Source organism: Tachypleus tridentatus, chromosome 7 (genome assembly GCF_004210375.1).
Source record: "Tachypleus tridentatus isolate NWPU-2018 chromosome 7, ASM421037v1, whole genome shotgun sequence".
NCBI classification, from domain to species: Eukaryota; Metazoa; Arthropoda; class Merostomata; order Xiphosura; family Limulidae; genus Tachypleus; species Tachypleus tridentatus.
Window position 1 is genome coordinate 169,281,977 of NC_134831.1, and position 22,934 is coordinate 169,304,910.

At 33.4% G+C, this 22,934-nt stretch overlaps 2 protein-coding genes across 2 annotated transcripts; both read left to right on the top strand.

The window, feature by feature from the left end:
- The first annotated feature begins 1,867 nt into the window (after nucleotides 1-1,867).
- On the top strand, nucleotides 1,868-5,050 carry LOC143257192 (seizure 6-like protein). The gene is made up of 2 exons (XM_076515558.1): nucleotides 1,868-1,944; nucleotides 3,288-5,050. Exon 2 carries the CDS (start codon nucleotides 3,376-3,378, stop codon nucleotides 4,981-4,983), a length of 1,608 nt encoding a protein of 535 aa, XP_076371673.1. The 5' UTR covers nucleotides 1,868-1,944; nucleotides 3,288-3,375; the 3' UTR covers nucleotides 4,984-5,050.
- Nucleotides 5,051-11,609: 6,559 nt separating this feature from the next.
- On the top strand, nucleotides 11,610-20,444 carry LOC143257193 (uncharacterized). The gene is made up of 4 exons (XM_076515561.1): nucleotides 11,610-11,750; nucleotides 18,080-18,285; nucleotides 18,783-18,918; nucleotides 19,733-20,444. Exons 1-4 carry the CDS (start codon nucleotides 11,696-11,698, stop codon nucleotides 19,819-19,821), a joined length of 486 nt encoding a protein of 161 aa, XP_076371676.1. The 5' UTR covers nucleotides 11,610-11,695; the 3' UTR covers nucleotides 19,822-20,444.
- The last annotated feature ends 2,490 nt before the right edge of the window (nucleotides 20,445-22,934 follow it).

The window sequence follows — 22,934 nt, forward strand, 5'->3', positions numbered from 1 at the left end:
TAAATTTCTAAAACAAAAACACAACAACCTGTTATGGCTTTCAGTTGAAACCTCAAGGTCATGGAACACTTCTCTATTCTCCCATTACCACTGGCCGTTTTTAGGTCAAGAACTGAAACTAATTACTTTGGACTGAAGGAGAGAATTCATAACTCTTGTAATGAATGTCACAGATACTTAAAAACAGAACTAAAATTTCCTTAAGGGAGAAAATTTAGTTTCCGGTAATAAAAAATTATTTAAGTACACTATAAATGTAAATATACCAATAAGGCTTAAGGTAATAACTATAAAACAGCATTCTATTATATAAATTACTTTATATTCTACGCATCACGATTTTATTTTTAATATATTAAAATGTAAGAAAAATTATCTTGAAAACGGTGTAGGATATCTTATATGGAAGGTGACATAGAATGTTTTATTATAATCAATAGTATATGTTTCCTATTTGTTTTCTCACAAAACTGTAAAGTGGACTACCAGTGTTGTACCCGCCATGTGCATCGAACCCCGAGTTCAAGTGTTTTAAGCCCATAAAATTAAAACACCACTAAAGGTTAGGCCTGGCATGGCCAGGTGGTCAAGGCACTCGACTCGTAATCTGAGAGTCGAGGGTTCGAATCTTTGCCCGCCCTTTCAAGTGTGAGGGATTCATAATGTAATGGTTAATTCCACTGTTCGTTGGTAAAAGAGTAGCCTAAGAGTTGGCGGTGGGTGGTGATTACTAGCTGCCTTTACTCTAGTCTTACACTGTTAAATTAGGGACGGCTAGCGTAGCTTTGCGCGAAATACAAAACAAACAAGCCACAAAAGGATTTCTGGTAAATTCAGTGACATATGCTCAAGCACACTCTTATGTTGTATATTGTATGTTGTATGTTGTATATTGTACATTGTATATTCAGAATATTATGGAAGAATTACTTTCAACGGTTTTTTGTGTTCTTAAGCCCAAAGTTACACAATGATCTATCGGCTCTGTTTTCACCAAGCGAATCAAAAACCCGATTATGACTATATAAGCACTTCAACTTATCTCTGAACAACCGGAACCGCGACGGTAACAAACACCATGGCTTCCTTAAACCCTGAACTGGTAAAATCAACAAAAATTTAGTTTTAGGTTGTCACATAATCAATGAAATTATTTTCTTTTTAAACCTTAAAACTGTAATTATTAAATCTTAAGAGAACAGTTACTACTTATTCTAAATTTTCTAAAATTAACTTATTAATTAATATTCAGAAACTACAGGGTGTTCGGAAAGTCACTGTGCACTTATATATTTATTAACAGACATGTTTCAATATAGAATACAGGAGGTAAATACAAATGACAATTATAAACAATGTTGAAAGTGACCCCGTTGGCATCAATACAGGCCTGAATCCTTCTTATTTTGTTTCTAAACACCGCTATCAGTTGCTCGTTTAAAATAGACTGAATAGACATATGATTACAAAACTGCACAGTGATTTTCCGAAAACCCTGTACAATAACAGTAAAAAAACCCCAAAAACTGAGAAATAACTTTTTGACCATTTGTTTTCATTCATGGTTTATTCGAATGCCTTATCACTTTTCATTTCTGTAGGTAATGTTTTGTGTTAGTGTGTTGCTAGCTCTGTTTCTTAACGACCAAGCCCACGTGAAACGTGACTCTAAACTGTAAGTTAGTTTTTAAATCCTGGTATTGGTCAAGAACGCTAAAACTAAGTTTATTTCGAATCTCACGAGAATGCTTATCCTTTGATGTGATGCGGAAATACAACTTGCAACGTCAGAAGGTAATTGAGCATCTAGCCACGAGATGGCGCGGTATGTTTTGGATAAGATTATGTGTATTTACCAAAAGTTGTTCATTGGTAAAGGGCTAGTGTTCGCTAAGCACGTGTTCTTATTGAAGTTGACTGACTCTGTGGTTTAACTGAAGAAAGGTAGGGTTTATATATATATTTGAGTTGCATTTCAAACTTTGTAAAACCACCATTTATTTACAACTTGAAAATGTTCAGAATTCCCCTAAGATCATAGACGAGATCTTGATGGTTTCCACTTTATCTCAATATATTGAATTATTCTGTCTGCTACTGATTTCACTTCTGGGGAAGAAAATCGATTAATTTAATCCAGATTAATCTTTTTTAGTGATTTAACATTGTTGAGCATCACAAACTTTACTTCAAGGAGTTTTCCATCAAGCAAGAGATTATTCCTTAAATTAAACCTCTAAATCAGAATTAAACTTTAAATGATTTTACTTGCTAATAACCACATTATTTTACTTCTGAGAGATTTTCTTATATACAAGAAATTAACTGCTCGATTAAACCTCTAAATTAAAATTATACTTGTTAATCACCAATTTATTTTACTTCTAGGAGATTTTATTATGGATAAAAGATAAATTTAAGTGATAATGTATGCTTATAAGAATTATATTTGATAATTACCACATTACTCTACATGTAAAAGACAAATAATTAAATTGGTTCAAATTAATATCTTCCTTCTCGCTGGATCTCAGAAACTAATTTGTCTATAATAAGAATTCTTATATTGTAATATAATAAACCATGGTGTGGAATGCATAAGGCAGGGGCCCGGCATGGCCGGGTGGGTTAAGGTGTTCGACTCGTAATCTGAGGGTCGCGGGTTCGAATCCCCGTCGCACCAAACATACTCGTCTTTCAGCCGTGGTGGCGTTATAATATGATGGTCAATCCACTATTCGTTGGTAAATGAGTAGTCTAAGAGTTGTCGGTGGGTGGTGCTGACTAGCCATCTTCCCTACACTGTTAAATTAGGGACGGCTAGCGCAGATAGCTCTCGTGTAGTTTTGCGCGAAATTTAAAAACAAACATAAGACAGAATAATCTAACAGCAGATTCAAAGGCAGTCTTTTATCTTTAAGCATTTTGTTGTTTGTTTCAATACCGGTTCCATTTTTTAAATCACTAACTTACAGCTTTCACTTTAAAGTAGTGAATCCCTTATATATATTTAAATACGTTGGTTGATTCTCTTAAGTTTTAAACCCTAGTGACGAGTCCCATGACAGCACGTATCCAGATTATAAGATAACAATGTCTAAATTCAGTTGTAGCGTCACACTTATAGCTTTGTGTGTTTTTTTTTACCATGAAGATCTCACCAATGACCCAGTTTTTCTTCATCTATTATTTCTTCACAGTAACGTAATTGTTTATTTAGGCGTTACTTTCATGTGTTATTTGAATCAGCGCGTGTTTTAATGCAGAACCTAAAGGTTTCCTATCAGTTACAGTATCGTGTTGCTTTCAAGGCCGGCCGACCATTTCAGAAGACAGAAAACAGCAGTGGATACATGGTTGCTTCCAGGGAACAAAATGAATCTGTTCAAGATGTTTCCCATTTCCTCTCTGTTCTGGTGTTTTGCTTTTATTCCATATTACTCCGAGTCTTGCGGAGAAGTCAGCTTTAATGTCACCAGCGGGATTGTACGTTTACAAGACCTCCACCATGACGTCACAGAAGATTTCAACTGTCTCTGGTTCTACACCGCGCCTCCAGGAAGGGAGCTTCTCGTGAAGGTAGATCATGTCCATCTCAATTCTCCACGTCGCCGGTGGACCTCCTTGAAGTTGAATGTAGATGATCAGACTTTGGATCTTCCAAGTAAATGTGTTCGTTGTTTGTCAGAGATTGTAGCCGGGCAGGAGCTACGAATAGTGTTCACCTATAAAACCAGAACTTCTAAACGTGGGAGAACTGGTTCTCTACATCTTGGTTCGTTTCAAATCCGATTTAAAGCTTTTGATCCGTTTCTGTGTGAGCCACCCGTGGCTCCAAAGAACGGATACATAATAACAGAACAGAGAAGAGTCGGCAACACTATTGAATACAGGTGCAACCCTCCGTTTGAACTAGGAGGAAATCCCCATTCTCGATGTAGAATCCCAAAATCAAGCCCTATTCCCGAATGGTCTGAGCCCTCTCCAAAGTGTACAATTCCAGACTGCACTGATGGGGTTATTCACAAAGTTGCCGGAAGAGGTGTAATCTCAAACCCAGGTTACGAGTCAAAACGGTTGTTACCACAAAGACAATGTCGATGGGAAATAATGGCTGGGAGAGGTGAAAGAATAAAGGTCTTCTTTCCTTATATCCAATTAAAAGGAGAAGAAACTACAGAATTAAATATTTACGATGGTGGTCTTTTCAGGCCTTTAACCAATCTAACTCTTCTGACTAAAAAGACGAAATCAGAACTTGTTACAAGCACAAATAAACTTATTGTTTTCTTCAGAACAGGGGACGTCCCAAACTCCAGTGAGTTGCAAGGTTTTTTTATGGAATACTGGAACATTTCAGGGCTTTGTTTCCATCCAGGACAAATAGAAAACGGCGAAGTAGTTGGCCAGAATTTCATAATAGGCTCTACTGTGAGGTTCTTATGTCATCCAAACTTTCATCTTATTGGGGCACAATCTGCAACATGTCTTCCTGGTGGTAGGTGGAATGTATCCAAACCTAGATGCCATTTTTTAAATCTCACCTTATCTTCATCTGAAACGTTTGGTTTATTCGAGTTCTTAGTGAACTCAAGACCTGTGCAAGCGCCAGATGAATCTTCGCAGAGCTCATCTAATATGTTCAGTACAACCCTGTCCTCTAGCAGTGAGGATGAAAACCAGTTTGTATTTTCTGTAACCCCTGCGTTCACATCTTTTTCAAGAAATTATCTGAGTAACGCTGTTGAAACAACAAGTGTTATCAGTTTTTCACACTCGTTTTCTCATACTTCAACAGAAGACAGTAAAAATCACCTTCAGAGAAACTCAACAAAAGACAGTAAAAATCACCTTCAGAGAAACTCAACAAAAGACAGTAAAAATCACCTTCAGAGAAACTCAACAAAGACAGTAAAATCACCTTCAGAGAAACTCAACAAAGACAGTAAAATCACCTTCAGAGAAACTCAACAAAGACAGTAAAATCACCTTCAGAGAAACTCAACAAAAGACAGTAAAAATCACCTTCAGAGAAACTCAACAGAAGACAGTAAAAATCACCTTCAGAGAAACTCAACAAAAGACAGTAAAAATCACCTTCAGAGAAACTCAACAAAAGACAGTAAAAATCACCTTCAGAGAAACTCAACAGAAGACAGTAAAAATCACCTTCAGAGAAACTCAACAAAAGACAGTAAAAATCACCTTCAGAGAAACTCAACAAAAGACAGTAAAAATCACCTTCAGAGAAACTCAACAAAAGACAGTAAAAATCACCTTCAGAGAAACTCAACAGAAGACAGTAAAAATCACCTCCAGAGAAACTCAACACAAGACAGTAAAGATCACGTTCAGAGAAACTTGAAAACTGACCAAGAAAGTGTGAATCGTTCTCAATTAAATTCACATAATATTTTCAAGAAGATTCTAGGTCTAAATCCTGTTCAACACGACAGTCACAGTACAACATCAAGAAAAAATTCACGACCTAGTATCATAGTAAAAGACAAAGCTTTGTATCGCCAGGATAGACCGTCAAGACATAGACTTTCAGAACAAACAACTATGTCAATTCTAGAGGTGAGAAAATTACTGTTTAGGTTTTTGTTTTTGTTTGGTAGAGTAAATGGAATAAACGTGTTTGTTTTTATTTGTAGCAGTAGCTCATGGAACTGACGACAGGTTTTATCTCATAATTTCAGAAATGCCTTTGATATATTATGTTCCATGCACGACAGAAAAATATTAATGAATAATTTATTTTACCAACTTGTACTTTAATAGTAAATACTTAAAAGCAGAAAATGGAAAATTCTGGATCTCCATAAGCTCAAAGCTGTTCAATGGGTTATCTATGCTGTGCACAATACGGGTATTAAATTCGATATTTTAGCAATATAAGCCTCCCAGCTTACAAATAGGGGAAAATAAAGAAACCCAATATGAAGTTAAAATTATCTTTATTTCAAGCATTGCAAAGTAACTACTTTGAATTAGCTTTTTAGCGAATAATAACAATAAATGTTTAATTAAGAATTTATTTTTTCATACCAAATAATTCAGTAAAAATTGTTAGTTAGAAATAGATAAAGCAATCAGCTAAAGTGTTCTCGTAACATTGTAGTATATGCTTTAACAATGTAACTGTAACTGAAGTTGATGTGTCTTGTAAAGTAGTAGTATATGCGTAACTTAATTTCTGTAACTACAGTGAAGACAAATGTAATGGACAAAGAGTGTGTTTTGTTGTTAGTCTTTTAGAACAAAGATTGGTTACTGTTGGATCATTAAAACCACGATGAAATCCTGTTATACAACTTTAAAAAATGCACTGATTGACTGCCCGCTAGGTTTTGTGACTCGCCATTAATGGAGGTTCTGGGCTTACAATTCAACGTAATAAACATAGTGCTGGTTGCAGGCATTCTAATTAATGTCTGTGTACAACCTAGTTGTTTCTTGATAGCTGCTCTTAAGATAAATAAGCAGCTTCATTCTTTGGCTATTTGATTGGCTGGTTCAACATGGGAAAAGGTCGGTAACCGTAGAAACCAATCAAGATCTGAGCTGTGACAGTTCGCATATGAGAACTTGTCTTTAGTTCGCATATGAGAACTTGTCTTTAGCTCAACAAGGGAAAAAAGTGGGGGTTAGTTGTCGAATTAAGCAGATAGACGCTGGCAGTATTGGTGAAACAAGAGCGTATTGTGGTATGGAGGGGGGTTAGAAACACGAGCTCGTTGTAGTGCTGAGGCAATTTGTTGTGCAAAACTGTCTCCACTAGCACTAACTGATGATAAGTGGCTAGAAATATGAACTTGAGAATTCTCCTTAAGGGGGCGGACTGGAGTAAAAGCCAGGAGTGCACTCCACCCTCCACAAAGCTTTTTGACAGACCAGCTCCGTAAAATTAACAAATCATTGTCTGTTTTCATGTGAGTGGCCAGTGTCTGGATCTGTGGTATATGTGAACGAAGCGAGAAACGTATACAGTATTTTATTCGGAAAATATTTAATGTAACTACATTCCACGTTACTTATACAAGCAACGGTTCATTTTACCGGAAGTAGGTATATAAACGCAAAACAGAAAATAGCAGAACTTTGTTTACTGAATGTCACAGATATGAAAACAAAAAAATACGAATTACTTTAAACAGATCACATAAAGCTACTGCCCTCTATATATCAATAAAGACAACATTTTTTTACGAATCCAGTATTTACTCACGTACTGTCCTATTAATATTTTGGAATGACTACAGTTGGGCGTTAAGAAAAGCAGAATCTTCAACTCAAGAGACAAAAATTATGTCGGACGTTCTAAATTCTTGTGATTTGTTTTTCAAACTTTTTGACAAGTTTTGGATTGGAAGCAGACAAGAACACGACTTGTTAACACATGTTTTTGCTCTAAGAAATGTTAGAATAGGAGTAAAAGTTTCAAAATGTTTTATGTTAATATATTTTAATCTCTTTATTTTTAATATATGTTTTTGTTGTTTTCACACAGGTGGGGTTTCTTCATCCAGACCAAACTGTTTCCTTCCAGTCAACACAACCGTCCACAAAAAATAACTTGGAACCATATCTAGACACCCAAACGGACTCGTACACATCAAATGAAAATAAGGGGACAGATTTAGATCCCCAAGTGGATTCGTACCTATCAGATAAGACAACTGAGATACACCTATATCCCAGAGTAAACTCGTTTGCTTCACATAACAAAAGTGAGATTCCTCTGGACTTCCAGGCCGACTCGTTCGCGTTAGATAAAAACGATTCTAGGGAAGATAACAGAGTCCCTGCCACAGGTGACACCGTTGAAGACAGTAGCAGTAATGAAGAAAACACAACCCTCACTGAGAAATCCCTTGTGTTGATTTTAGTCGTGGCAACAAGCGTACTTGTCCTGTTAGTTTTTCTCGTGACTGTGACTGTTGTATTGTACAAGAAACGGAACCGGTCATCCTCAGGAACTCCTGCTTGTGAAAAGTCGAAGAATGACAACCCTGGTGAATCGGAGTGAATTCATTATTATTTATACTACTAATAAACGACAAACACTTAAGTAGCTAATTTAGATTTGTTCTTCATAACCGATATAAAAATCATGCGTAAATAACACCTTTGTCTAACTGTAAATATCAGGTAATAACAAACAAGTAACTGCCACTTTAAGTGATATTTAAAACACTTGATAATGATAATGTGAGTCTTATGTTTAAATAATTAGAAGCAGAACAATAAAACGTGTTACATGTTTAAAACAGCTCTAACTTTATCGTGAGGACTTTAGAATTAAAGTGAATTGAACCAAGTAATTCTATACAATGTTTTATGACAACTTCATGTGTCGAGTGATATAAGTTTGTCACCAAGAATTCAGATTTAGATAATAATTAGTAAATTACATGTTGTCATGACTACCTCAAGTGTCGAGTTACAAACGTATGTCACCATGGGTTCAAATCTGGTAATCAGTTATACGATGTCATGACATTTAACTTCAGTGTGATTCTTTCAATGAATAACGTAAATCTTTTATTTTTTTATTGAAATTGAAAAAATCAGATTTCACGCTATTGATGTTTGTCTTTATTTATACATAAAATTAAAATTTCATTCGAGTTTGAATTTACAGTATAATGAATTGTGTTCTTTTAATCAAATTAAAATGTTTTTCACAACAAAATTATTTTGTTTCTTTGTTTAAATTTACAGAATAAAAATGAACAAAATAAATGAAATCTACTAATGTAGAAGAGTTCACTTTCCTTTACACTGAACGTTATAAAAGTGTTTATTTCAGTACATCAAAGTTTGAGAAAAGATTAATTAATTTTCGAAATGTCAAAGTCATATAGAACACGAGTCACACGAATGACTGAGACGTGAGGAGAAAAAACAAATAATCAGTCCTTCTTAATTACTTCGTATGACTTTAGCAGATGAATAAAAGGGAATTTATGAAATTTCAGCTGAAACCGGGAGAAGTTGAAACCGGGCGAAAAATCTTAACACGCTCGTGTGTTTGTTTACTTAGTAGTTATTTTTTCTTTTTTTCCTCGGTTAGAACTTTTACAAGAGACGACTGCTTTAAGCGACGTGGACAAGAGGGTGGGGGTGATGAATTGACGTTTTTCCTAGAGTCGCGCGTGACTCTGGGGTGTGTATTTCTCTAATAGACGAAAAAAATAACAGCGCTATAGCCTAGTAGGTTTTATCTCATTAAAAAGATAAAAAATAAGTGACATGCAAGCCCATATATGCAACAAGTTTTTGCAACTTCAAACGCACTACATAAAATCTGTCACTTAATGAAACTAAGTACAATACGGCTCGGATAGTAAGCAGTTTTTGTAAAGATTTAATTTGCTCTGTGTGGTGGCGCTAATTATTCAAGTGTTTTTACATCTTTTATGTACATCACAGACTTATCAGGTTAGGAGAAAACGAGGTTTGTGTTATGACTACTAAATATAACCTATGGAAGCTAGAAATATGTAAAGTTTATCTAATTTTTTTCTTTATATTTCAGTAATATCACATTTTACAGTCCAGATATTACAAACATCCTCTATTATACTTTGTGTCAAAAAGAAAATCTTTAAAAAAGGCTTATGTTTTAATATGAAACTATATACATGAAACTATTTGAAGTCGCTGTAATTGTAAAAACATTTTCACCATTTATTTATCAAAAACATTGTGATATATTTATCTATTTTCAAACCTGTTTTTTAGCTTTTTGCTCATCCTAACATTAGTCATGTTAAATTATCGCACTGGTTTAAATGATATTGTCTATTTAAACTAAGATTATCGGCGCCGAAAACAACATAAAACTAATTAAATTAAACTATTATAAAAGTATCTTTACAAAATATGTTTTAACTAAGAATGCTCTTGGCAAGTTTGTTTGTTGTTAAGTTCAAAGGTACATAACGGACTATCTATGTTGCACCCATTACCAAGTCAAACTATTACAATAAGTAAAGTAACATGTTTAAACTGAGAATTTTAACACCAAACTGTTCTGAAATTAATCATATTAAACTTACGTAGAACGATATTTTTATATCGGAATTATATTAAGGGAAACAGGATTGTGCAAAGTTTTGCCAGTGTACATTTTGAAACGTTGAACGATTTAATATAAAAGTTAGAATTAAGTTTAAGAACATAGTGTGCTACCAAGTTTCGATTTTTGTGAATAATAAAGACCCTAGTTTTTTTTAATTTGATAAAGTAAGCATATTTATGCTAGTGCTGCTATCTAATAGTTTGGTTATGAGTTAGTTTTGACAGTTTCTATTTTTGTGTTTTGATTAACGTAACAAGGAAGGTTATTTAAACTAAAAGGACAGTGGTTTCGTAATTTCATGGTTTGTACGAAGGAAGACTGACACTGTTATCTAGTGGTCAGTTTTTATTTAATTTTAGCGGCTTCTATTTTACGATGCAATTTACATAACATGGAAGGTTATTCAAAATAAAGTATAAAAGTTTCGTGAATTGATATGTGAGCACAGAAAGCATGACGCTGCCATCTAGTGGTTTGTTTTAGTTTATTTTTGACAATTTCCCTTGGACATATGATAAAATGATATTGAAACTCCTAAACAGAAAAAAAAGTAACTGTGACGTGAGATACTATTCACATAAAATCTGCGGTATTGAAAACTCGAATAACATATTAAGAGTTAATAATAATTATGGAAACGGTTTGTGTGTTACAACTTATCTGGTTCTTATAGTAAATTTTGTGTGTCACCACCTACCTGAAAAATATTCCACATATTAGCCGTGTATGTGTTACAAATACATGTGGAATATTTCTTATAGTGCGTTTTGTGTATCATCACGCACTTGAGGAACATTCTACTTATTACCAGTGTGTATGTGTGTGTGTTACGATTATCTATGAAACACTTTTTATAGTATGTTCTGTGTGTCACCACCTACCTTAGGTATATTCCATATATTACCGCTGTGTGTATGTGTATGCTGCAATATCCTGTGGAATATTTCTTATAGTAAGTTTTATGTGTCCCCACGCAACTGAGGAATATTTCTTATAGCAAGTTTTGTGTGTCACTACCTACCTGAGGAATATTTCATATATATATTATCTTTTAGTTCTGCTGAAGTCGGTATTTAACAAGGTAATTTATAACAAAATAATTGGTACATTAAAAATACTCTAAAAGTAGCTGTGACACACACAGGTAAAATATAGAATATTCTACAAGGAGATAATGAAACTGTAATATGTAGTAGTCTATGGGGAGGAGTAGGGGTTACTTTATGCAGTAAAACAAAATGTCCACAGTTTGTCTGCTAAGGTACATTAATTGGAACACGTGTTTCATTCACGCATAGCTGCAGTTTAGGGGTTGCGATCGCCTATCTCTTTCCTATGCACAACCTGATGTTTCTTTCAAGTCGACTAACGAATCACTGTTTTCATATTGAGGACCATCAGCTTGTCTTTTCCAAGTTCGTTACATAACTGTATTTGTCCAGGAATGAGAAGTAAGTTATCCTACCACAAATTAGAGAAGAGTAGCGGGAAGTCAGATTACATGAAGCGCCATCTAACCATGAAAGTATTAACTCACACAGTCAGTGCACGTAGTCAGTAACCGGTGGTATTGTGAGAGTTTTGTTAGAGTCCGTTATACTTTCTATGATGCGTGTGGCTACAGGCTGGATCCCTGTTTGTTTGGTGTTTGTTATCAGAGGTAATCAATTCTAACTCGTGTTGTTCTTAGTTATAGAATTTGAATGAACGATTTGAAATTGATTTTATTTCAAGTTTCAAACTAGAGATTTATTTCTAAGATCATCTATCCAATGTCTGTAAAACGTTTGGTTCTAGGAAACACAAAAACTGATCTAGAGATCTGTTTATCTAAAACTGCTTCGAACTATGAAAATTGGAAATGAAATTTACAATGGTTAAAATACCTAAACCGAACGGTCAGCTGTTAAAACACTTGCTATTTACCCGTTAAAACACCTTCTATTCAATAATAAGCTGTTAAAACACCTGCTACTTGACAATCAGTTGTTAGAACTCTTGTTACTTCAAAATCAAACGATAAAACACCTGCTACTTGACAATCAGTTATTAAAACACTTCTCACTAAACAGTCAGAAGATAAAACACCTGCTAGTTGACAATCAGTTGTTAGAACTCTTGTTACTTCAAAATCAAACGATAAAACACCTGCTACTTGACAATCAGTTATTAAAACACTTCTCACTAAACAGTCAGAAGATAAAACACCTGCTAGTTGACAATCAGTTAATAAAACACTTCTCACTAAACAGTCAAAAGATAAAACACCTGCTAGTTGACAATCAGTTGTTAAAGCACTTTTTACTTAAAATAAGACGATAAAACACCTGTTACTTTACAATCAGTTGTTAAAACATTTGTTACTGAACAGTCAAACGATAAAACACCTGCTACTTGACAATCAGTTGTTAAACACTTGTAACTTAAAAATCAAACGATAAAACACCTACTTGAAAATCAGTTATTAAAACACTTCTTACTAAACAGTCAGAAGATAAAACACCTGCTACTTGACAATCAGTTATTAAAACGCTACTTAAAAATCAGACGATAAAACATTTGCTACTTGACAATCAGTTGTTAAAACCCTTGTTACTTGACAATCAGTTGATAAAACACTGGCTACTTAACAGTCAGCTGTTAAAACACCCTCTACTGAACAATCAGTCTTCAAAACACCCGAGAGTGAACGGTAATTTGTCGAAAATTCTGAATCAGAGGTAATACCAGTCATTAAAATCTTTAAACCAAAGATTATGTTGCTAAAATATCTGAGACGTAACAAATCAGCGAGATCTGAACAGTAACTGAAACATCTATTGTTGAAAAATCGACTGTCTAAGTGTGGTAGTGGTGTGTGGTTTATAGCTAACCATTCTTTGCTGTGTTCAATCAGTAACATTTTATCTTTCAGGAAATTACTTGATTTAGAAGAATAGCAGAAAGTCCTATCATGATAAATGTTTAGATTCCTAAAATCCTTTACAAGCAGTTCGATAAAACAAACAAAACCCTACTCCTGGTTTGATGGTCTTGTTGTTATTTAAATACCAAACCTCACTCTCTTATTCTCTTGGAAGACACCAGCCCTCTTGACAAAAATTGATTAATTGTAAAAACATAGATGTAGGCGGATCTTGTATTGATAGTGTTAGAAATAGTTTTCTTTCTCAATTTAATTTGTTTTGTTGTTCAAAACGCCCTGTAACTGTTATACAATAAAAGTTAAACTAAGGAATGTAACGGTTATACAATAAAAGTTAAACTAAGGAATGTAACAGTTATACAATAAAAGTTAAACTAAGAAATGTAACGGTTATACAAGAAAAGTTAAACTAAGAAATGTAACAGTCACACAATAAAAGTTAAACTAAGAAATGTAACGGTTATACAAGAAAAGTTAAACTAAGAAATGTAACAGTCATACAATAAAAGTTAAACTAAGAAATGTAACAGTTATACAATAAAAGTTAAACTGAGGAATGTAACGGTTATACAATAAAAGTTAAACTAAGAAATGTAACGGTTATACAATAAAAGTTAAACTAAGGAATGTAATAGTTATACAATAAAAGTTAAACTAAGAAATGTAACGGTTATACAATAAAAGTTAAACTGAGGAATGTAACGGTTATACAATAAAAGTTAAACTAAGAAATGTAACAGTTATACAATAAAAGTTAAACTAAGGAATGTAACGGTTATACAATAAAAGTTAAACTAAGGAATGTAACAGTTATACAATAAAAGTTAAAATAAGAAATGTAACGGTTATACAAGAAAAGTTAAACTGAGGAATGTAACGGTTATACAATAAAAGTTAAACTAAGGAATGTAACGGTTATACAAGAAAAGATAAGCTAAGAAATGTAACGGTTATACAAGAAAAGTTAAACTAAGAAATGTAACAGTCATACAATAAAAGTTAAACTAAGGAATGTAACAGTCATACAATAAAAGTTAAAGTAAGAAATGTAACGGTTATACAATAAAAGTTAAACTAAGGAATGTAACAGTTATACAATAAAAGTTAAAATAAGAAATGTAACGGTTATACAAGAAAAGTTAAACTGAGGAATGTAACGGTTATACAATAAAAGTTAAACTAAGGAATGTAACGGTTATACAAGAAAAGATAAGCTAAGAAATGTAACGGTTATACAAGAAAAGTTAAACTAAGAAATGTAACAGTCATACAATAAAAGTTAAACTAAGGAATGTAACAGTCATACAATAAAAGTTAAAGTAAGAAATGTAACGGTTATACAATAAAAGTTAAAGTAAGAAATGTAACGGTTATACAAGAAAAGATAAGCTAAGAAATGTAACAGTTATACAAGAAAAGTTAAACTAAGAAATGTAACGGTTATACAAGAAAAGTTAAACTAAGAAATGTAACAGTCATACAATAAAAGTTAAACTAAGGAATGTAACAGTCATACAATAAAAGTTAAAGTAAGAAATGTAACGGTTATACAATAAAAGTTAAACTAAGGAATGTAACAGTTATACAATAAAAGTTAAACTAAGGAATGTAACGGTTATACAATAAAAGTTAAACTAAGGAATGTAACGGTTATACAATAAAAGTTAAACTAAGGAATGTAACGGTTATACAATAAAAGTTAAACTAAGAAATGTAACGGTTATACAATAAAAGTTAAACTAAGGAATGTAACGGTTATACAATAAAAGTTAAACTAAGGAATGTAACGGTTATACAATAAAAGTTAAACTAAGGAATGTAACGGTTATACAAGAAAAGATAAACTAAGGAATGTAACGGTTATACAAGAAAAGATAAGCTAAGGAAATAAATTTGTTTTAATTTTTATAAAATTTCTTGCGTGACGTATAGTGGTTACGCAAACGAAGGATTTTTGTACCATACGTTGTGTCACATTATATTTATTTCTACTTAAGCACGTGACATCCTTTTCACGCGCAACTACTTCAACTGACTAGTGTATTTATACAGGAAGAACATCAGTTTCAATTAAATTAGTGAAGTACTTCAATAGACAGCAGAAATGTGTAGTTAGCGTTGGTTACTTATGGGATAGACTACGTATAACATATATATCACCATTAACTTACAGTAACCACAGCTACTGTATATACCATTGTTAGTTAAGCCACCAATAATACACACGTCACCAGTAAATGGACCATAAACAGCATATAGAGCATTGTTAAGTTATATATATATATATATATATCACAGTTAGCTATATACCACTACTAACCTATAGAAGCCACAACTAACGTATATACCCCTATAAGTTTATATAGATTACAGTTAGCGTATACACCATTGATAAGCAGGCCACAGATAATGTATACATCACTGTTAGTTAGACCACACCTAAGGTACAGAATATTGTTAAGTCATATAGACCACAGTTAATGTATATACCACTATTAGCTAAAGAGATCACAGCGAATGTATAGAACGTTGTTATGTTATATAGACCCACTAAAATATAGCACATTGTTAAGTTATATAGACCACAGCTAAGGTGTAGAACATTGCTAAGTTATATAAGCCATACCTAAAGTATAAAACATTGTTAATCTATATAAACTACAGCTAAAATGTAAAACATTGTTAAGTTACACAGACCACAACTAAAATGTAAAACACTATTACCTTATATAGGCCATACGTAAAGTATAAAACATTGTTAAGCTATATAAACCACAGCTAAGGTGTAGAACGTTGTTGAGCTACATAGACCACAACTAAAGTATAGGATATTGTTAAGCTATACATATATATATACCACAGCTAAGGTGTAGAACACTGTTAAGTTATATAGACCACAGATAGGTTGTAGAACATTTTTAAATTATATAAACCACAGTTAGTGTATATACCACTATTAGCTGAAGAGACCACAGCTAATGTTTAGAACATTGTTATGTTATATATACCACAGCTAAAGTATAGAACATTGTTAAGTTATGCATACCGCAGCTAAGGAGTAGAACACTGATAAGTTGTATAGACCATAGCTATAGGATGGAATATTGTTAAATTATACAAACTACAGTCAATGTATATACCACTATTAGTTAAATAGACTACAGATAATGTATATAACACTGTCAAGTTATGTAGACCACAGCTAAGGTGTGAAACATTGTTAAGTTATACAGGCCGTAGGAAGAGCGTAGGATATTGTTGAGTTATACAGATCACAGTTAAGGTATAGAATATTTCTACGTTACATAAACTACAGCTGACTTAGATAGAGTTGTTAACTCAATTAGAACACGTGTTAGTTGATATGTTCATATATTGTATTATGATATATATGCATATTAGCAGTTAACCGTTCATTTTCTTCGATACATAAACACTATCTACATTTATACGAATCTTTACTTATAACAGAAAGCTGCACATGAGATACCTTCGCTCTGTCCAACACCGGTATCGAAGCTAGATTTTTAGCTTCGTAAGCCTGCGGACTTGCCAATGAATCACTGGGGAGCTTACTAAAAGTGTCCAAACACTCAAAACTTCCAACAATATTATCTATGTAGGTGTTTATTAAAGTGATTGTTTTACCACTTGAATCGAGAACGTGGCGTCCTCTGTACGTTCTATCTTGGTGTTAGTTTATGAATCAGGTGTTGCGTAAATGATATTTATCATGTTGATTGTTTTGTAACACTTGGGCTCAGAATATGTGCCATCTGTCTTTGTGTTAGTCTGGTGTCGTGCATTATTTGTCACCCTAGTTGTTTTGTAATACTGGTTTATAATGACACTCTGAGATTCCCATGGACGTTTCCTCACTCGGTTGAAGGAAAAGCACTTTAATAACACCAAGTGTCGATAAAAGTGTAACATACAGTTAAAAGCGTAGGATATGAAACAAAACATGTGTGACCACTCATGCTCCATCTAACGGTGATATCGCGAAATTAACGAAGCAATCTCACATCGAGTTTGGCGTGTGAGTTTACTGAGTTTATCTTTCATTGCTACAAGTCTATAAGTTTACTTAGTAAAGAAAAAAATGTTTAGTTCCATCTATCTAACTTCATACTCTCTTAAGTTGATTATTGCGATTATTTTACGCTACGTAACTTCACTTTAAACAATGTCCTTCATCAACTATTTGAAAATGTTGTACAGAGGGAATGATTATCTTATATGAAAAATCAATATCTTTTAACTTTTGTTTTATTTTGATAAAACAAGTGTAAATGGTGTAGTTATCAAATTTTATATGATGGTCAATAATATAATTACACCTGATTTATTTGTGCTGTATTCTTAAGACTAGAGAACAAAATGACATAATTTAAAGACTTGGAGAAATAAACGCTGGATTCCAGTTAATTAAAGCGGGTTTATTTTTACAAGAAGGTTGTTTGCAAGTGGAATTATTTGCTGTAGACGATAATAAATGACGCTACGATCCAGAAGTAGTTAAGAGATAATAAATAATTTCTCAGAAAGGATTTGTTTTTTAATTTTGCGCAAAGCTACACGAGGGCTATCTGCACTAGCCGTCCCTAATTTAGCAGCGTAAGACTAGAGGGAATGCACCTAGTCATCACCACCCACCGCAAACTCTTGGGCTACTCTTTTACCAACGAATAGTGGGATTGATCGAACGTTATAACGGCCTCAACGCTGAAAGTTCGAACATGTTTGGTGCGAACGGGATTCGAACCCGCGACCCACCTAGTCATGACAGTACGCTCTTAGAAAGGAAAGGGTGGGTTTGTATTTGTTAAGAGTTTAGTGGACTAAACGAAGGACTAAACGGTCCTTTGTTGCCTTTCATGTTATGTTGAAATTTTATTAATATGGCATAGTTTGATTTGTATTTATTATTCACAGATATGAAATTATCTTTAAAACTTTCTTTAGAATAAAAGCTATAAAGATATGGAAAAAATATGAAATTTAGTTTTTGTATTGAATGAGAAACTCTCACAAAATACGGTATTTTTATTTTTATTTTCCAGTTGTTTATCCTCTCAGAATTGTGTCTCTTGATATTCCCCGAAACGTTGAAATTGGCCAACAGGTGAAGCTCAAGTGCGAATACGACTTAGGAGATGATCAGCTCTACTCAATTAAATGGTATCGGGATAACATAGAATTTTTCCGTTACATGCCAGATGACAGACCGCATCTCCACTACTTTCCAATAGAGGGGGTTAAAGTTGATGTACGTCAGTAAACAGTAAATATAGAACAAAAAAACCGAGAATAAGCGTATGTCAAATTATTTAAATATTACTATAGAGTTTAGAACTAATCACAGAGCTGTGCTTCAAATATTTTGAATATTACTATAGTGTTTTACTCAAAATAATTAAATTTTTGTAATTTCTTGCATAATCGTTTCAATTTTGGCATATAATTTTGTTGAAAATCATTTAAATATTACTAAAAGCTTTGCTTCAAACCTAAATTCTAATCATGAATATTTAATTAAAGTACCCTATTTTTGTGCTTTATTGTAAACTTAAAGTATATTTGTTTAAATTTATTTTTTTAAATAACCTCACTTGTAAATTATACAAACTACGTGTTTTGATGGATTGCTCTGATAGAAAAAAGGTACAGATGCTACATTAATTAACATGTTCAAGCACCTGTCTTAGAACTTTCATACATTTTCTGAAATACTTCACTAAATATAGAATAAAAAAACATTTTCAGGTATCGAAGTCAAGCAAGAATTCTGTGTATATTTACGACGTTGGAACGCTGACTGAGGGAAAATTCAGCTGTGAGGTCTCTGGTGACACTCCCGGTTTCAGAACGGTTTCAGCATCCAAACGGATGACCGTGGGAGGTAAGAGAGAATATGATTTTTTTGTTAGCCATGGGAACTTAGAAAAAAGGTTTGTAGTAGAAAGAAACGATTAAGCGTTTTCTGACCTCAGTTGAATTCAAAGTTACAACAGAACGTTTGAACTGAAGATTTGTCTTCTGTACAGTTATATATAACTGACATGGTATTACCACCTTTCTGAGTGTTTTACTTTGTAGATACCTCTCATATTAGGTTACATTTCACAATTCTGATAGTTTAGTGACTCCTTCATTTTGTTTATCTATTTATTTACGTCTTGTTGTGTGAAATTACTTATTCATATAGCAAACAGAGATGAGCATATTACCCAATATTTCAGTGACATTTGTTCTTCTGTGAACTTAGTGAAGGAACATTTGTTCTTCTGTGAACTTAGTGAAAGAATATTTGTTCTTCTGTGAACATAGTGAAGGAATCGTGCCACAAATAGAAGGATTATTGTACTTGTGACAGTATTTCCCGTTCTTAAGGTATAAGCTACGTATTACCTAAAAAAAGAGATGTCATAATTCATCGAAAGTAAATATCCAGTAAACATTTATAAAGAGTTATGTTATCTGTACCGAGCAGAACTGCTTATTCAAGAACACACGTTACGGTATAGCGAGTGGTAAAAAATAGCGTAACGTGCTTACTAAGACACTATTATATCATTTGTATAGGAACTAAATATATTTACTTCAACAACACGTTTTCAAAGATTAAAATAAGAATTCCCTTACTCAAATTCAATTAAAAAACAATAGTTAATGTCAATTTATATTGATTAGTTAATGTTATTTTTATGTTATAGGTGCAATTAATGAAGCAACCATTACTGTCCGCCTTTGTAGTATCGTTCAAGTTGTTTGTTACTTCTTCCTTCGTCTGCAGTATCGATAAAACCGATGAAGAAAGAACCAGAAGTGCTATTGTCACTTATGCTTCAAAGTTTGTTCAAAATATGTAAAAAAAATATTGAGAACAGCACTTCGAGTTCGTTAGGTGCTCGTCAGGTTAGAACTTAGAGAATACGAGATTTTAGTATATTTCACACCTGGGAAGCAACGTTAAAGAAACTGTTTTTCTACTGTAGTTAAGACATGTCGGTTAATGAAACTGTAATAAAATCTGTCATAAGAGCATATTGGCTGTAAATAAACTGTTTACTGTCTTGCGCTTCTGAAAACTCTGTAAACAGTTTCATGTTTCACTTGTATCAGAACACCTTATGAATATATAAACAGTTTTAGGTTTAACCTATTTTAACACAATTTGTGAATATATAAACAGTTTCAAACTTAACTAACAGATGGCAATATGTATACACTCAAAATTCCGTTGCGAAAATTATTTTATTTAGGGGGTTAAGCACAGTTTATATTTGAACATGGAATAAATTTTGTGTGCGAACTTTCTATACTAAAGAATCGACATGTTGGATTCTTGTGTATTTTTTCAGAGACTTGTGCTAAATATAATAACGACATTGTAACGATTTTATCTAATAAAGTACATCTGTAGCTATTTTGACCGCATGGATCAAAGATTTTCTAGACGTCTGATCAGTGAAGATAAAGTCATACGTGACAAGTGAGCTAACAACAAACGTCAAGGATGATAAGAGATTATAACCCTCGATTTACGTCAAAATGAATTGTGAACTCAAACCTTCTATCGGGTTTATTTTCTTTTCTTTTTTTCATAAACGTTTGATAACAACGGTTATAAGCTGTTTTACAAACATCTTATTTATTCTGGGTATGTTCCTACATCCAAAACATGAGTTCTCAAACTTTCTCAGCCCAAACCCCACCACCAGAATATTTCACATTCTGATGAAGCATTCACCTAAAAAAAGCACAAAACACAAATACCCAAGTAATCTATAGTTACTGAGGTCCTTGGTAAGACCTCTCTCACGTTTTCCTGTGGGCTCCAGCGAGGTTATCCTGATCTAAAATATGAATTATTATATATAATTTCAAAATCTGCCACCAGATGGATTTACTGTAGAATATTATTTTAAAATTACATAATAATAATCCAAATACTGATTTTCTTCTGCAAATAATAACAAATAGTTTAGAGTATTAATGAAAATCAACTGAAAAGCTTTGTCTAGGAGTAAATTCTACTACACCATTCACCTCCAACCACCCCCACCGAGAAGCTAAAGTGTGCTACAATCTTGGGGCCATGGGTGACCAAGTTGTTGGTCTGCCTGTAGTGTGAATTCATAACTCGCCACTCGTTGTAAAGTGTGATTACACTTTGGGGCTGTGGACTAACTATAAGAGTAGTTGTAAAATGTGGTTACACTTGAAAGCTATGGGCTAACTATAAGAGTAATCCCATCTTTTGATTACAGTAGACTAATCTAAGAGTTGGCGGTGGGTACTGCTAACTAGCTGACTTTCCTCGGCTTATCACCCGGCATGTCCAGGTACTCGACTCATAGTATGAGGGTCGGGGGTTCGAATCCCTGTCACATTAGACATGCTTACCTTTTCAGCCGTGGGGTCATTATAAAGTTTCGGTTAGTCCCACTATTCGTTGGTAAAAGAGTAGCTCAAGAGTTGGGGGTGGATGGTGATGACTAGCTGCCTTTCCTCTAGTCTTACACTGCTAAATTAGGGACGGCTAGCACAGACGGCCCTCGAGTAGCTTTGAGCGAAATTCAAAACAAACCAATCACTTTAAAAGAAATGACGGCTGGTGCCTTCAAGTAAGTCTGTAGGCTTATAGCAATAAAAATCTTGTTTGGAGTACAGATAGCGCGTTATTTAGGTTTTCGTTATTTAACAATAAACAAAGAAAAAGAGTGACTGTTAGTTTAGACCAACCTCATGCAGTCTCACAGACAAAATAATAATAAATAATAAATTTTCCGTTTATAATTAGAATGGTTTTACAAGTACCGATAAACATGATAATTTGAAATGTAAGAATTAACAGTAACTAACTCACTGATAGGTTGGTTTGTTTATTAACTATGTTGAAGCTGACTCACTGATAGGTTTGTTTGTTTATTAACTGTGTTGAAGCTGACTCACTGATAGGTTGGTTTGTTTATTAACTATGTTGAAGCTGACTCACTGATAGGTTGGTTTGTTTATTAACTATGTTGAAACTGACTCTTCGTTAGGTTCTTATTTTTACAAACCAAGTCGAAAATGTCTCGCTGCTAGGTTAGTTTTTTTATTAACGAAATTTAAAATGACTCGCTGTTAGGTACTTTTTTATTAACCATGTTGAAACTGACTCACTCATAGGTTGTTTTGTTTATTAACTGTGTTGAAACTGACTCACTCATAGATTGTTTTGTTTATTAACTGTGTTGAAACTGACTCACTCATAGGTTGGTTTGTTTATTAACTGTGTTGAAACTGACTCACTGATAGGTTGGTTTGTTTATTAACTGTGTTGAAACTGACTCACTCATAGGTTGGTTTGTTTATTAACTGTGTTGAAACTGACTCACTGATAGGTTTGTTTGTTATTAACTGTGTTGAAACTGACTCACTGATAGGTTTGTTTGTTTATTAACTGTGTTGAAACTGACTCACTGATAGGTTTGTTTGTTTATTAACTATGTTTAAACTCTCTCACTGATAGGTTGGTTTGTTTATTAACTATGTTGAAGCTGACTCACTGATAGGTTTGTTTGTTTATTAACTATGTTGAAGCTGACTCACTGATAGGTTGGTTTGTTTATTAACTATGTTGAAGCTGACTCACTGATAGGTTGGTTTGTTTATTAACTATGTTGAAACTGACTCTTCGTTAGGTTCTTATTTTTACAAACCAAGTCGAAAATGACTCGCTGTTAGGTACTTTTTTATTAACCATGTTAAAACTGACTCACTGATAGGTTGTTTTGTTTATTAATTATGTTGAAACTGACTCACTGATAGGTTGTTTATTAACTAAGACCTCCCAATAAAAATAACACTTTGGCCCTAATAACTCAGGAAGCAACTAGAATTTGAAACACCTTTGAAAATACCAGCAAG

Bases quoted from the DNA above. Each gene is read 5' to 3' on its own strand.
- LOC143257192 (XM_076515558.1), top strand. From the start codon at position 3,376: ATGAATCTGTTCAAGATGTTTCCCATTTCCTCTCTGTTCTGGTGTTTT.
- LOC143257193 (XM_076515561.1), top strand. From the start codon at position 11,696: ATGATGCGTGTGGCTACAGGCTGGATCCCTGTTTGTTTGGTGTTTGTT. The intron at 11,751-18,079 runs GTAATCAATTCT...TTTATTTTCCAG, and splicing joins TTTGGTGTTTGTTATCAGAG to TTGTTTATCCTCTCAGAATT. The intron at 18,919-19,732 runs GTAAGAGAGAAT...TTTATGTTATAG, and splicing joins CAAACGGATGACCGTGGGAG to GTGCAATTAATGAAGCAACC.